General features: G+C 46.2%; 1 protein-coding gene across 1 annotated transcript; it reads left to right on the top strand.

Moving 5' to 3' along the window:
* The first annotated feature begins 4,046 nt into the window (after window positions 1-4,046).
* Window positions 4,047-7,530, top strand: LOC124647250 (purple acid phosphatase 2-like). Its single transcript, XM_047187216.1, has 5 exons — window positions 4,047-4,229; window positions 4,331-4,531; window positions 4,622-4,733; window positions 6,443-7,148; window positions 7,245-7,530. Exons 1-5 carry the CDS (start codon window positions 4,047-4,049, stop codon window positions 7,432-7,434), a joined length of 1,392 nt encoding a protein of 463 aa, XP_047043172.1. The 3' UTR covers window positions 7,435-7,530.
* The last annotated feature ends 9,755 nt before the right edge of the window (window positions 7,531-17,285 follow it).

The raw sequence follows: 17,285 nt of genomic DNA, 5'->3' as shown, positions 1-17,285 counted from the left end.
TATCTGGTTAACTTGGATAGGCTATGTGTTCTTGCTTACTTATGCATATCCATCTCTATCGGATTGACTAGCTCGAGGCTTGGCCTCTCTCTTGCCGGCATCACTTGGTTACTACCAAGTGATGAATAATCCCTTATGGTACCCCAACTTTGTTTTGAACTCAAGCTGAGTAATGATAAATTTCTATTTCTTGTTGGCTTTGATGAAAATAGAGATATCCACGGTAGGGGATCATGTAAATGAATGCCATCTGTGGTATCCTTTGAAGAAAAAGGACTGTTTCGATGGTTTTAAAAGGCTAGGTGGTGCTAGGTGATTCGAGTTGGCTACCAAGACTTGTCTCATCCGGTTAGCTGGGATATGCTATGTGTTGTTGCTTGTTTAGGCATATCTATCACTTACTGGATTTCTTGGTTCTTGATTGGCCTCTCTTTTGCCGACATCACTTGGTCTATATACCAAGTGATGAATAATCCCTTTGGAGCATCTGCTCCATGCATGCTATGTGTGTTTGAGCATCTTGACTTATGTCACCATGGTTGCTTTGGTTTGTTGGTGTTTTTGTACTTGCCGATGATTAGATGGTTGGTCGATCACTCGTACACTCGGGGGTGGAGCAAGTGAGCCTGGTGTGATGGCACAAGTATCAATATTTTGTGCATCCTACCGGCCTCGCTTACTCCATCCCTGGATGTTAATATTTGTTTCGACCAACAAAGTATGAGGCATTCCATTTAGTTCATACTAGCTACTTGTTAATTGCATTGGCCTTTCTTCCATTTTAGTGCCGATGATTAAATTGTTTGGTCACTTGTACACTGCGGGGTGGGGCCGGTGAGCCTGGTGCGATGGCACAAATATCAATCTCTTGTGCATCCTACCGGCCTCACCGGCCCCATCCCGGAATGTTAATATTTCTTTCGACCAACAAAGTATGAGGCATATGATATCTAGTTGAGATACCACTTGGCTCTTTCTTCCATTTTAGTGCCGATGATTAGAATGTTTGGTCACCTATACGCCGCAATATACTTTGTAGACGGGCCCCCTTTCCCCGGCCGCCGTTCCGTGAACGAGTCTTTGACGAGACAACAACGCCGACCTGCCTCTCGGCGCATCACCACTTTTCTTCTCTCGCCGTCCGAGTACGTGAACGAGTCCTTAATGCAAAGACGGTGCCAGCCTCCCTAGCATCATGCCGACCCCTGTTGCCGCGCTTCGGGCCGTGTCTCACGCGCCTGCACTCTTCGCCTTTTTGCCGGTGAACGAATAGACTAATCGTTGGAATAAGGAAGCCGATGACGGCCGATCGCAATTTAATCTTGCGACCGGCCGTCATCGGTTTCCTTATTCCAACGATCGAGTCTATTGGTTCACCGAGCAGAAGGCGAACGATGCGTGGCGCGGGACACACGATCCGAAGCGCGGCAACACGGCCCGGCATAATGCTGGGCAGGCCGGCACGGTCTTTGCATCAAGGACTCGTTCACCTGGACGGCGAGGGACCGCCGTGGTTCTGCGCCGGAGAGGCGGATCGGCGTTGTTGTGTCGTCAAGCACCCGTTCACGGAACGGCGGCCGGGAAAGGGGGCCCTTCCGCAAAGTATACTTGCGGTGTATACTGCAACTATGGTTTCTGACCATAGTATTTGTGTTGACCAACAATGTATGAGGCACTTATTCCATTTTGCCATTCCATTTGCTTTGAGATTTTCAAAATGCCGATGATTAAAATGTTTGGTTACCGTACACTCGGGGGTGGCGTAAGTGAGCCTGGTAAGATAGCACAAATATCAATCTCTTGTGCATCGGACTTGGTCTCACTTACGCCATCCCTGAATGTTAATATTTGTGTTGACCAACAATGTATGAGGCATTTATTCCATTTCTCTTGTGCATCGGACTTGTTGGTCTCACTTTCTTCCATTTTCATCATAGTAGGAACTGGATGAAGACCATGATGCAAGCGAGCCCGGTGGGTAGAGATGAGGGAGCAAAGGAGGAACCGGATGAAGACTACTTTGTATCTCGAAATTGTGAATTTTGTATGAATTAAGAGTTGTATGCAAAACATTTGACACTTGCCACTATATATGTATCTCGATCGGGCTCTAAGTAATGTGATGATGATGTCTATGTTATATCTGTGCAATGTACATGCTATTTATATTATATCTGCAACTGTATATAATCTGTATATTATATGTATATTGTTGCGTATAACCTGTATGTGTATGACAGAGAGCTCAAAATCTTGTATAATACGAGTAATTTCTGTGGCGCACTGAAACGAACTTCTGTGGCGCATCTTTTTCTGTGGCGCACAGAAATACTGGTGCGCCACAGAAACCTTAATTCTGTGGCGCATAAGAAGGTGCGCTACAGAAACCTTATTTTTGTGGCGAAGTTTCTGTGGCGCACCATCCATGCGCCACAGAATCTATTTTTGGTGCGCCACTAATGAGCCTTTTCCTACTAGTGTAACATGTTTAGGTACATAGATCAACGATAACTAATATGAAACACAAGAGTAGAAAAAGAGATACATTGGGTTGTAAAAGACAAGAAGTAGTTTTGTTGGACCGCGGTGACGACACCTGCTGGTGCGTCGACATCTTCCTCGCTCTCACTTGGTATTGGTAGTAGTCTCCGGGTGAAAGCCTAGATTTAAAGTTGGATCGGTGTGATAGTGGCGCCTTCAACGTCACTTCTCTGTTGGAAGTATCACGCTTAGAGACACGGCTTGGAGGTCCCATGTTGCGCTCCTCTAGCGATCGCCGTTGTCCAGGGCTGTTTTAGGGGTGCTATGCACGCCATAGCCGGCGAGTCCACGACGATGCTTTCTTGGGACCGACCAAGTCCCGCCGTCTATCTTCTTTAAATGGTGCGTCGACAAGGAGAGTCCCTCTTGGTGTTGTGTTCTTTGGATTTGTCCGGCGTTGGTTGAGACACGGCTCTGTTGCCTAGCCTAGGACAAGTTTTTCTTGTTGTGTTGTTGTGTCAGTGTTGGCTGTTTTCAGACTAGCCAGTAGTGTTTTCTGTATTCCATACAAATATGATACGCCTTTAACAGACTCTCGAAAAAAAGAAAGTAAGCTGAGTGTCAAGAAGCAGGCTAGCTAGCCAGTACTAGAAGATGCTGCCGGTGGCCGTCCAGTATTTAGTGCAAGCATGATACATGCATGGCCGGTCTCAAATCACACTCCGCCGAACTCTAGCTAGTAGTACTACTAGTAGATCGAAAGATGACAAAGCCAAGTCTTTTGCTAGTCGCCACAGCTTGAGAATCTCATCTTTCTGTACTTGGTCTTGTCCAGTACTTGCACCTCCGTTTCAAATTGGTTGACATAGGTGTGGTAAATTTGATTTAGATATGTATGTATCTACACATGTTTTAATGTATATATTTGCTTATATTAAAATAAAAAACTGAACTAATTGATTTGTAAATGAGTAGTAGATATCGCTGTTCCTCAACAACATCAACAATGCTTGCAATTTTTCTTTATGAAGTGCATTGCATGCGCCTGTTATGCGTATATCAAAGGATGCTTGCATAGTAAAGATGACACTGACTCAAGCTGAAGCGGAACCTATCCATCTTCAACCGGCTCGATCATGGGAATCTCTTGTCGTCGCGATCGGCCGCTTCATTCCAATCGGGTCGCTCATCGCCTCCGGGTCGTCCACACGTACGAATTAATGCACAAGGGAGGCGACGGCGGTCAGAACACCCGACGGCGACGCGGCCCAGTGAGGAGCGACGGTGGCACGAGACGCGATATTCCTTTTCCCAACGCACACATGCACGCTCAAACAAAAACCCAGGCCCGGAGTCAACTTCCCGTGCGCGGATTACATTCATCGGCCTGTGATTTTTCCTGGTTTAGAGAGTGTGACGAGGAAGATCCCTACTGTCCATAAATAACCCAGAGACCCAGGCCAGACTCCTTTCACTCGACTCCATTTTCAGATCTCTGCCTCTTGACCTGTGTCGTGAGAGACAAAAGCAGAGGAGAGTGGTCGCAAGCGCGCGTGACGGCCGGCATGGGTGGTGCTCGCCGGCTTCTGTTCCTCCTCCCGCTCGCCGCGATCCTCCTCCTAGCCACGGCGGCCGGCGCGACCGCGGGGGTAACGAGCGGGTACCGGCGGAAGCCGGAGGCGACGGCGGACATGCCGCTCGACGCCGACGTCTTCCGCTTGCCGCACGGCTACAATGCTCCCCAGCAGGTCCCCTCCCCGTCGTCTCTCTCTCTCTCTCTCTCTCTGCCGTCTTCATCTTCATTCAGTAGGCTGCAGCCGCCAAGTTCCTCATCTGTTTCCGCGTGCAGGTGCACATCACGCTGGGGGACCAGACGGGCACGGCGATGACGGTGTCGTGGGTGACGGCGAGCGAGCCGGGCAGCAACACCGTCGCCTACGGCCGCTCGCCGAAGAAGATGGAGATGTCGGCGCAGGGCACGCAGACGCGCTACGACTACTACAACTACACCTCCGGATTCATCCACCACTGCACGCTCACCGGCCTCAAGGTAATTAACTGGTATTACGAGCAACAGACAAGAAACGGGTCTGTAAACTTCCACTGATTTGTGTGAGCTTGTGGATTTGGACACATGCAGCACGGCGTGAAGTACTGGTATGCGATGGGGTTCGGCCACACGGTGAGGACCTTCTCCTTCACCACGCCGCCCAAGCCAGGCCCTGATGTGCCCTTCAAGTTCGGACTCATCGGTACGCTATCTTCCTCACTCCGTTCACTCTTCAGTGCTGTATCTTTTATCTTCAGACTGAATCAATAATCAGAACAACTTTGTAAACAATTACCTGAGTCAGTTAGAACTACAGTATACTACAACAAAGTAGAAACAAAGTGTCGGTACGATCTAGCTACGATCTAGGATAGGATGGGAAAGACCAACAAGGCAGCATCGCCACTGTTGTCGTAGCTAGCATCCAATGTATGTCCACCAATATTTGCCCATGCCTAGTTCAGCCGGCGTCGTCGTGAAAGTTGCTGACACGTCCACTTCCTTGCCCATGAGTATCTATCAGGACAGGATTCCCATGTTGACCACCGCAGGGTACAAGTTGCTCCTGTTTACTCCTTGTAACCAGTGCTATAGCTGTCTAAAATGAATAAGGAAAGAAATAATTCAATTCAGAGAAGAATCTGATTGATAGCTGTCGAGTTAGCTGGACATTTATTTTTGAGGAACAATCAACCTGGATATTTTATTACATGCCAAAAATAAATTAATTAATTGACTTGGTATTTTTACTCTCGGTGTATATGCTCCTTTTATAAAAAAAATGCATTTTAAACATAATACTTCCCCTGGTTTAAAATAATTGCCCAAAAATAGATGTATCTATACACTGAAAAATATCTAGATACATCCACTTTTGGCAATTATTTTGAACTGAAAAGAGTGTTTGAAAATCTTAAAATATTTTACAAAGTGTTCGACGTACATTACACCGTACCCTCCGTGCTCACAAATTCGTTTCAATAAAAATCAAATTTTTTGCAGCCTTTGTAAAAAAGAAAGAATTGGTGCTAAAATAAGACTTTTCACGAGACACTTTTTTTTATCCTTGTATGTAAGCCACAAAAAAATATCTTTTTCTTGGCTAAACTTTTTTTTTTCCAGATGTTAGCTAAACTTCACATTAGAACTTAGAAAGTCAAGATGAACGGGCAACCAAAAATTCTAAATTTTGTCAACATTTTAAATATTGTTTTGTGGATAAAAAATAGCATATATGATTAAAATGGAATTTCCGTTAACTAGGCTCTTTTCTGAGGAGTAACGTAATTAACCAAGCTCCGGTTTTTTGTTTGTGTTGCGTGGGACAAACAAACAACCAAGAAAAGAGAGAATTCAATTTAGAGAACAATTTGATTCATAGCTGTCGAGTTAGCTGGACATTAATTTTTGAGGAACAATCAGCCTGGATATTCTATCACATGCCAAAAATAAATAAATAAACTGACGTGACATTTTTACTCTCGGTGTATGTATGCTCACTTTATTTAAGATGCATTTTAAACATAATATTTAAAAATCTTAAAATATTTTTAAAAAGTGTCCCACTTGTGGCTCCACACCTTACTGTACGTGCTCACAAAGTTGTTTCAAGAATGTAACCTTTTGATCTAAAAAAGTAACCTTTTTGGCAGTCTTTGTAAAAAATAAAGATTTGTTCCTAAATTAAGACTTTTCTCAAGACACGTTTTCTAATCCTTTTACATAAGCCATAAAAAATATCGTTTTTTGGCTAAACTTCACATTACCACTGAGAATGTCAAGATAAACAGGCAAAAAATCAAAACTTTGTCAATATTTTAAAAATTGTTTTGTGGGAACCAGGCTCTTTTTTGAGAAGTAATGTAACTATCCGAGCTCCGGTTTTTTTGTTGTGTTGTGTGGGACAAACAGGTGATCTTGGGCAGACGTTCGACTCGAACAGCACGCTGTCGCACCACGAGGCCAACGGCGGCTCGGCGGTGCTCTTCGTGGGCGACCTCTCCTACGCCGACGCCTACCCGCTCCATGACAACAACCGGTGGGACAGCTGGGCGCGCTTTGTGGAGCGCAGCGTGGCCTACCAGCCGTGGCTGTGGACCGCCGGCAACCACGAGCTGGACTACGCGCCGGAGATCGGCGAGGCGACGCCCTTCAAGCCCTTCACCCACCGCTACCCGACCCCGTTCCGCGCCTCCGGCAGCACGGAGCCCCTCTGGTACTCCGTCAAGATCGCCTCGGCGCACGTCGTCGTCCTCTCCTCCTACTCCGCCTACGGCCAGTACACGCCGCAGTGGACGTGGCTGGACGCGGAGCTGCGCCGCGTGGACAGGAAGGTCACGCCATGGCTCGTCGTGCTCATGCACTCGCCCTGGTACAACAGCAACGGGTACCACTACATGGAGGGGGAGAGCATGCGGGTGCAGTTCGAGCGGTGGCTCGTCGACGCCAAGGTCGACCTCGTCCTCGCCGGCCACGTCCACTCCTACGAGCGCAGCCGCCGCTTCTCCAACGTCGCCTACGACATCATCAACGGCAAGGCCACGCCGGTGCGTAACCTGGACGCGCCCATGTACATCAACATCGGTGACGGAGGCAACATCGAAGGCATCGCCAACAAGTACGTTCAATCAATCGTTCTAGAGCTGATCAAACTCTGAGTAAATATATAGGGTGCTCGATCTGTTTTGTTACTGATCAGGATGTTACAATGCAGCTTCACGAAGCCGCAGCCGAGGTACTCGGCGTTCAGGGAAGCGAGCTTCGGGCACGCGACTCTGGAGATCAAGAACCGGACGCACGCCTACTACGAGTGGCACCGTAACCACGACGGCGCCAAGGTCGTTGCCGACTCCGTGTGGCTCACAAATAGATACTGGATGCCCACCCACGACGACTTCAACTGATCCTCACATCACAGGGATGCATTCTGACGAAATAAACATGTAGCAGACACAAATGCCAAATGGCATACATTCCAGCAGTTGTGTAGCTATCGTGAATATCTGTTGTGTGTGAGCCACGGGTAGACCAGTCATGTCTCGGGGGTGTTTTCAAAAGAGTTGTAAACCTCGCTTTTCTGGTACCTCAATGCATTGGCAATTTGGCATTCGGCAGAACACCTCCATTCATTTAATTTTATTTCAAGTTTTCAACTACTACCTCTGTTTTAATGAATAAAACGCACACATATTTTATGACGACCTTTGATAAAAAAAAGTAACAAAATCTTGATTATATTGTGCTCCATCCATTCTAAAATAGTCTACATTCTAGCTCCAAAATTTGCGGCGGCTACGGCTCATAGGCATATGCGCGAAATGAGAACTCCACGCTTTTCTCGACTTTGACGTGCGGCCGTTGCCCAACATCCGTGATGTGACGTAACCCCACATAAAGCCATGTAGAATGTTGCTAGCAGTCGCTCCACATGGCCAACAAATCTGAAAATATATTCAGGTTCCAGCAGCATGGAGCGTCCTATTCTATCCCAAACTAAATTCAGTAACCTCATCTAGATCAACTAGTTAAGGAGCCACACTAGATTACAAAACTATAAGATACACTTATCATCTCACATACTCCGTAGACGTACGTCTACGGAGTATGTGAGATGATAAGTGTATCTTATAGTTTTGTAATCTAGTGTGGCTCCTTAACTAGTTGATCTAGATGAGGTTACTGAATTTAGTTTGGGATAGAATAGGACGCTCCGTGCTGCTGGAACCTGAATATATTTTCAGATTTGTTGGCCATGTGGAGCGACTGCTAGCAACATTCTACATGGCTTTATGTGGGGTTACGTCACATCACGGATGTTGGGCAGCGGCCGCACAGTGCAAAGTCAGGAAAAGGCGTGGAGTTCTCATTTCGCGCATATGCCTATGAGCCGTAGCCGCCGCACATCACTTGCATGCATTGGGACGAAATAAAGATGTAGCAGACTACACAAATGCCAAATGGCATACATCGTGTGTAGCTATCGTGAATCTTTGTTGGGTGTGAGCCACGGTAGACCACTCATGTCTTTTTTTGACGGAACCTCGTCAAGAGGGCGGGGAGCTCCCGCAACGCATTAAGAGGGAAAATGGTCCAGTTAATAAGGAAAATCGGACCTAAAAACCATACAACACACGGTTAATTAAGGGAAACCGGCGAAAAACACACCCACACCCAACTCATGTCTCGGGGGTGTTTTCAAACGAGTTGTAAACCTCGCTTCTTTGGTACCTCAATGCATTGGCAATTTGGCATTCGGCAGACCACCTCCATTAATTTTAGTTTCAAGTTTTCAACTACTACCTCCATTTTAATGAATAAAGCACACACATATTTTAAGACGACATTTGACAAAAACAAGCAACAAAATCTTGATTATATTGTACTCACTACGTTCTAAAATCTACATTCTAGCTCCAAAATTAATCTACATTCTAACTTTCACTCGACAACAACATTGAAAATGTTGTGGTTTTCCTCTTTTTATTGGACGTTGTTATTATCATGGGTTAAAGTTTGCCCCCCCCCCCCCCGAGGTGGTGAACCCCAAGTTTCTCGTCGCGGAGGTTAGGGCATTTTGAGTTTTTTGTTGGACATGATCATGTTGGATGCTAGATCAACAACGAGTGCCGGTTCTAGCAAGATCAGCAACGAGGAGGAGAGAAGGATGGATGATCAGGATCCACGCTATGTGGACCATGACACAGATGCGGTGAGTGAGGACTCTAGGTAGGAGGAGGGGCTCCATGTTTGATCAGCTTGCACTTGATGAAGAGGATTTCGATGATTTTGTGATTGAGGAAGATGATGCAGCTCTGGAAGAGAGAGGGTTCTTTTGTGGTACCCCAAATAAATAACAGCCCTTCATTTTCGTCTATCCAAAGGCCCAGAAAGATTCATACTCCTCTCTAAAACGTGGGAGGTATGTATCATACCTGGGCAAAATTTTGCAGCAAACAGAGAAAAGGCCTAGCCAGGCCACGGCCTGCTAGACGAACACGGCCACAGGCCAGGCCCATGTGAAAAAACTTTAGTTGGTGGGGAAACTGGGAGGACGGGCATAATAACCCTAGCTCTACCGGGAACTCGCTGGGTGGGTGCCGCCGCCGCTCCAGAACTCCGGCGACACCGCCGCCTCGCTTCCTACCACTGGCGTCTACGCCGAGATCTCCACCTACATTCCCTCCGCCGCCCTCTACCCAAACAGCAGCCTGTCCTGGCCGCGGCGCCCTTGACTCACCGGCGATCGAAGATCGACGGCGCCGTCCTCTTCGCTCGCGAAGAATGCCGAGGTCTTCAGGGTGGTACAGGAGAGGTGCCTGGCTTTCATTTCCTCGCGACGCCCGTGACGGCTCGGCGGTGACGCACGATATTGGAGGGCGGCGATGCTGGTAGGCGAAATGGAAGGCGTCGCCTGCGCGTTATTCGGTGGTCCAAGACATCGGCGGCGCGTGAGCTTCTCCGGCGTAGGTCCTTCCAGGTGTTCGTGGTCGACGGCGAGCTGGACAGGACTTCGTTGCACTGCCGTTGCAGTTGCATACGACAGGACGGGTTTGGCGTGCAATTGTCCTTGCCTAGGGTTCAGTGGCGAGATGCCCGCTACGCCCAGGTGGCTGACGCTCACGCAGGGTGCCAGGAAGGTGTGCCTGGGCTCTCAGCGGCAGCCTGGTGGCCAGCAGTGGGTTACTGAGCGAGTGCCAGCTCTCTGAAGAAGACATCAACAGGCTCCTTAAGGTTTGTGCTATTATAGTGAGTAGTGAAACTGCTATACCACTTTCTGAAATGAGTAGTGAAACTGCATTATAGAATATTGGTACCTTTTTACTACACCATTGTGTCATTACTGGTGGAAGAACAATTATCTTGATGCATAAAAGTTTACAATTGCATATAATACATGACCATTAGAAAAGAGCCAATTTCTATTGATGAAACACAAAGATTGTTGAAGGGAGGATCCACCCTGCATCAAAAGAATTAAGTCTCTGGATGACATGAATGAATGCAAAGACAAAGGCTAAGGCTGAACCTCCAGCCAAATTTATATAATAACTGATTAAGCTTCTCTCTAACTGAACTTGTCCACTATCTAGTGAAATCTGCTTGCATGTCATGTTACTTTTGCAATTGCATTGGGTCCAGTCTTAAGTCATCATGGCGCAAATAAGCTTAGAAGTAAATCTCCGCAATCAACAAAAGCCTCAAACGAATTAATTAGAGAAAAGAAAATGGACTTTGTCTTAGTATGGTGGACTAATATAGATACTTGGCATGACCGGCATGAAAGATATCCTTTAGGCTCTAGAGGGAAACAGGTCATTGCTTTTCCACCAGTTGCATTAATATGTTTTCTACAAATTTCTATGTTCTCTGTCTTCTAAATTCTGATGTTCCAATTAGCTGATGTCTGAACCTAGCTTGTAAAAACAAGTCCGTACATTTTAAGCTCATTTTCACAATTGGCAACCAAAAATCAACAGAACAGCCAATCAAGGTGCCGAGAAAATGAACAATGACCAATCAAGGTGCCGAGAAAATCAACAGAACAGCCAATCAAGGAGCTATTAGTAGTGTGCAGAATTGAGATGCATGCAACTAAGAGGTATTTATTTAATTTTTTAACTCACACATAGTTGATATGCAAGAAGTGAAGCTGAATCTGTTAACCCTGACCTATGTAAACACATGCCTCATCCTGCAGTAGTACCCTTGGCTTGGGCTGCAGGTCTAGATGCCTCTTCACCACGGCGACTGGTACTTACCCTGCTGTCCCTACATCCCAATGAGGACGGGGCGCGTCGGGCAGCTCCCTGGCCGAGAGTGGTGCCCGTTCTGTTGTCTGACAAACATGAAAAAGAGGCACCATACATCATTATTGGCTTAGATTAGGCTGAATTACTTGGCGCTTCCTCTAGTTCATTAAAATATTGTTCTTAGGTGAATGTGTTAATACAGATCTATGTAAACAAAATCGCCTTCACTTAACCTATTTTCTCAAGGTGCAACATCACCTTCACTTATGAATTATGATATATGTTAACAAAATCAAGTACTAGTTAGTTTACTTACTGTTTACACATTACCACTTGTTAGACTTTAGGAGATTTTATATGGTCAACTACTATACAACTTTGAGTTTCTTTTTGAAGTAGTAATTTTTTCATCTACTTGTGTGCCAAGCAGGGTGCCAGGCCTCCACAAGAGCCACCAAACAATATCCTCTTCATCCAGAACTATCCTGGTCTTTATGGCGAGGCATGATCGGAATTTGCTATGATCCTTTTCTCCGGTGTTTACTTTAGTTAGTTTATAATGTTTCGAACTAGAGTTTGGTACTACAAGTGTTTACTTAAGTTCGTTATTTTGTTTGATTGAGAAATCTGGCGTGTTTGATTCAAAATACTCTTTATGCTACTTTTAAAATAGTTCAATTGCACTCTGAAACTCAGCCGTTGGCTAGACAAAAGAAATTGCTGACTCTACTGTATGGTTAGTTACTAATGAGATTATGCTCGATTTACACTATAGTGGTGATCTAACTGACTTGTAAAGTAAATGGTGTTTAGTTCTCTTGCAACGGTTGAGACATACTCATAGCATTTGTCTGAAATTGTGTAAGTACTCATGATTAGCATACACAAGTCAGATTTGGAAAAGGAAAATGTGTCACTGGTTAAAGCTGCTCCTTTCTCTACACCCTCTCAGCCCTGACACTTTGTACCCAGTAGCCCACAAAGGAAAGTGGCTTGAAACGTGTTCACAGTCTATGATCCATATCTAATCATAAAACATCATTCTGATTTTTTGCAAAAAGCAGGTTATAATATTACACCAATTGCACAACTAAAGATTGACATCTGAATATATCAAGGTCCTCATACCTGTAAGCACCACCGCCACCTTCAGAGTTTCAGACAGCAATTGCATCAGATAAAAACCATTTTTATTTCTAGGTACATAATGTAAATGACATTCCATGTGATCTTCAAAATTCAGAGTCTAGTTTTAATGAATCTTCAGAAGGAAAAAAAAAGAGTCGATTTCAGTGTCTAGCACCAATTCGTCATTTATATACACAAACGCCTGAACTGAACACTCCCGGACAGCACTCTCTGGAGCTCCTCAAGTGCATCAGATGTCCTGCGAGACATAACCGAACTTGTCGAGCCTGCCGCGTTCTCGGCCCTTGGGACGAATAGCTAGAATCCACGGCGGGTGTGCACTTTTCAGCAAATGAACAAGAGAGCCAACTGCAGGTCAACGATTTGATCTTTATATCAGACAATGCCTACACTAGGGAGCAGATACTGAGGATGGAGAAGGCGATTTGGAACAAGCTTCAGTGGAACCTGACCGTTCCTACACCATATGTCTTCCTTGTGTACCGTACGAAGGCAATGTCTTCATCTGATTCGAAGAAGGATCAAATTCAGATGTACTCGCACTATAAGATTGAATACATCATAAAGTGAGTTTGTGTACTGAAGAAGTTTCTCTTGTTGACTATGCAGATGGAGAACATGGTGTTCTTCTTTGCTGAGTTGGCTATAATGCAGTACTCGCTGGTGTTGTCCAAGCTTGTTTAGGTCCTGATTTTGATGCTCAGGTTTAGGTCCTGAATTTGATGTCCAAAAGACTAGTACACTGTTTCACTAACAACTGCAATGGCTCGTTATAGTTTTCTTAATTTAGATTGTTGGATTATTTGTAAATGATGTCTAGATGGATCGCCAGTCTTAGATGACTCTGATCTGCCGGAGCTAAAAGATGACTCTGATCTGTGTAATAGATGTGTAGAAGGACTCTAGTTTGCCAAGTTGACTGCTACGAAATGGCTATACTTGCACAGCTAGCTTGCCGGGCTAAGTACTAGCAGACTTGCACTAAAATCTTGAACAGTGATAAATCTAAGTACAATTCAAAATAAAAATACTCCACCATCATTCTTCCAATGACTGGACAAGAACATGCTCATCACAAGTTCATAACAACGCTCATGCTAACACTGATATGATAATTTACATCATTAAGATTTTTTCTAGTTGAGAACAACATCTAATGCTCGCACTGATGGGGTTGCGGTGGACACCAGTGTCCCGGCCATCGCCTTCTGTCAGTCTCAACGACGTGCCACCGGCAGCTACATCTTCTACTCCTACAAATCAGGAGAAAGTTTCAAAATTTCAGTTTCATATGACAAAATATATACTAGATTATCTACCATCGAGGAGTTGCAAATTATCAAATAAACTGCAAATATGCAAATATCACTCTTGCACTGTTATCCTGTGTGACATGATCTTTTTTTTTTTTTTGAAAAGAGGGCAAAAAGCTTTGCCCTATTCATTAATTAAGGAGGAGAGTTCACAACCAAAGCAAAGGAACCGACCAAAAAACAACAAGGGTACTACTCTCGCGGTATCAAAAAATTCACATGTTTAGCACCCGCTAAAGCCCACAACCTAGCCTCGTTCTTAACTTTCTCGAAAATCACCGTGGGGGGGGGCATGCTTGTTTTTGAACACTCTAGCATTCCGCTCATTCCAAATTTCCCAAGACGCAAGTAGCGCAAAGGAAGCCATGCCCTTGCGTTTGGTGACAAGGCTCCACCAATCCGAGAAGGGTAGAGTACGCCAAGTATCGAGTTGAAGGAGGTGTAGGCCTAGCCAATCCTTGATAAGTGTCCAAAGCCGAATGGAGAACCGGCAATGGACGAAAAGGTGCTCAACCGACTCGACGGCCCTATTGCATAGGGGGCAATTTCCGCAATTATTCCAATTCCTCCTCTCCAACCGATCGGAAGTCCAAATCCTATCTTGGACGAAAAGCCACGCGAAGAACTTGATCTTAGGCGGTGCCCAAATCTTCCAAACCGAAGAACCAATGGGAGCCAAAGTGGATCCAAAGAATTGAGCCTTGTAGGCGGACTTGGAGGAATATATGCCATTTTCCGTGAGGTTCCAAGAGATCTCATCCAAAATGCCCGGCAGAAGAACAATCCCGGCCAGCCTATTCCAAAGAGCCAAGTATTGTTGCACATGCTCCAAGGAGAAAGCCGCCTCCATGTCAATTTTGGCGATCCAAGCGTTATTATTCAAGGCGCTAGAAACGTTCCACCTCTTTCTAGTGGAAATGAGGAAGATGAGAGGGGCAATATCCTTGGGGTTTTCACCTTGAAGCCAAGGCGCCTCCCAAAAGGGAGTCTTCTCCCCATTTCCAACTCGAATAGTGGTTGCGGCGTAGAAGAGGTCCATGTCGACATCATTGCACGGGTTACCCAAGCCCACCCAAATCTTATCCGGATCCTTCCATTCAAGCCAAGGCCAACGCAAACGTAGGGCCCGGGCAAAGAAGATGGTGTTAAGAACACCGAGGCCGCCTAAACTTTTGGGTCTACAAACAACATCCCAGTTGACCTTGCATTGCCCGCCGGTAACTTTATCCGTGGCCGTCCAAAGGAAAGCCCTTTGAGATTTCTTGATGCATTGGAGAATGCTAGGGGGTATCACAAGGGAAGTCAAGTGGAAAATCGATTGAGCCGCAAGAACGGATTTGACAAGAGTGGTGCGTCCCGCCGTGGTGACATACTTTCCATTCCAAGCGGGAACTTTGGCGGCCGCTTTATCCGCAAGAGGTTGGAGGTGTGCACTTTTAAGGCAAAACACGGAGAGTGGCAGCCCAAGGTATTTGATTGGGAAGGAAGCTCTTTCCACCGGTATGCCATGGAGGATATCGTCCAAGTCCACATGTCCACAACGAATAGCTACAACGGAGCTCTTTTGGAAATTGGTACAAAGTCCGGTAACGTCACCAAAAGCCTTCAAAATGGAGGCAAGGTTTTGAACATGATCTTCAGTTAGTGAGTACAGTACTTAAGCACATGGCATCACGTTCAAATAACTACTATACTATTTGGGAACAAACATCTTTTTTGTAAGAATTTTGGGTTTATTTTTGAGCTCATGTTGTGCTGACACGTATGCTGCTTTGGGGTGGATTTCACCAATATTTGTTCGGTGTGCAGTTTGGATGATGTCTTGCAATTTTCAAGGTTCCTTCTCTGTGTTCTGCCATGTGCTTTAATGTGGCTTGGGTGGATGTAGCTGTTTTTGGTGGGTCCGAAGTCTTGGGTTTTGTGTGGGTCAAAGCGGTGCCATGCCTCCACGATCAATTCAGATCTTCTCACCGCTTAATCTGCATCAGGTTCGTAATAAAAAAAAATACAGACCGACCACGACCATTATATTTTTTCCCCATCTCTCCTATCTTTTGTCTTATCTCTTCTCTTCCTCCGCAGCGGCCGCCGCCATCCTCCACCCAAGGACGGCGCCCTCCCCTCCCTCATTGGCCACCGCGGCGCCTACCGAGGTATCCATGGATGCCACTAGCCTTCTCCTCGAGGCGGTTAGCAACGCGGAGGAGGTCGGCGCAATTCTCTCCTTTACGAGATAGATGATGGCGCGGAGGATTTCATCGCGCCCTCCTCTCCCTCCCGAAGCGTTGCCGGAGCCTAGGCGGCCTTCCTCATGGTACGCGCATCGGTGCTAGAGTTCCAGCAGGGCTTGATCCGGTGGAACTACAGCGGCCGCATCTTCTTCTAGCCGACGCAGGCCATCCGCGACCTCGCCGTGAAGCTCAAGCCGCCCCCCGTGCACGGCTTGATCAGCGGCAAGATCGTGGTGGTGGTGGACGACTACCTGGTGTGCGGCCCGCCGACACCACGCCCAGCAAGATCGTGTGGCTGCTCCGCAGCGCCGGCGCGCGTGAGGTGCACATGCGCATCGCCAGCCCGCCCGTGGTGGGGTCGTGCCTCTACATCATCGACAACTCGAGCGACGGGGAGCTGATACCGAACCAGATGGGCCTGGAGGGCGCGCGCCAGTTGATCGGCAGCGACTCCTTGCTTTCTTCTCGCTCGACGTGCTGCACAGTATATACGGCGAGGAGGCGGGGGACTACCGCGAGTCCGCGACGCCTGCTTCTCTCGCAAGCACCCTCTGCTGCCAACACTGACCAAGCTGTCTATCGAATTCGATGAGGAAGATAGACTGGTGAGTACGTGAGCCCTTCTCCGCACAGCTCCTCGCATCTGTTGCAAGGTTATTCTGGTAGTTTTTTAGGTGGGCTTACGAAATATTTCACTAGATCATCAGGGAGCCAGTTCCATAATGAAATTTGCGTAGGTTCGTGAATTCCGTGTGCCTGTACCTAAGGCTGCAAGATTATTTGATTAAGTATTCTATCCCTGAGCTATTGACGTAAAAGTTAAGTTGCTGCAGTGATTGACACCGATAGAGCTTGGTGAGTGCTACTGACAAAAAACCGGGAAACCTTGAATCTCTGTAGGACTAGCCAAGATGGCCAAGTTTGCCACCATTGATACATACTGTTAGTTGAATGTCTCAATCCACTCTGTGAAACACCAAGTTAAACAAACTTTACAAAAGACTTATATTTTCGAACAGAGGTAGTACTGTTTTAGATCATCATGAAGCCAAATCTTCCTGGTTTCATAATGGAATTTGGGTAGGGGTGCGAATTCTATGTGCATGTACCTAAGGCTGCAACATCATTTTGGTCATGAATTTTATCCTTGAGCTATTGATGTAAGTTAAGTTGCTGCAATTGTTGACACCGATAAAGCTTGCTGAGTTATAATGACAAAAAACTGGGAAAGCTTGAACTCTGTAGGACTGGCAAAGATGGCCAAGTTTGCCACCATTGAACATACTGGTTCAATTGAATGTCTGAATGTGTC

The sequence above is a fragment of the Lolium rigidum genome, chromosome 4 (assembly GCF_022539505.1).
Source record: "Lolium rigidum isolate FL_2022 chromosome 4, APGP_CSIRO_Lrig_0.1, whole genome shotgun sequence".
Classification (NCBI taxonomy): domain Eukaryota; kingdom Viridiplantae; phylum Streptophyta; class Magnoliopsida; order Poales; family Poaceae; genus Lolium; species Lolium rigidum.
This window is presented reverse-complemented; position numbering and strand designations above follow the sequence as displayed.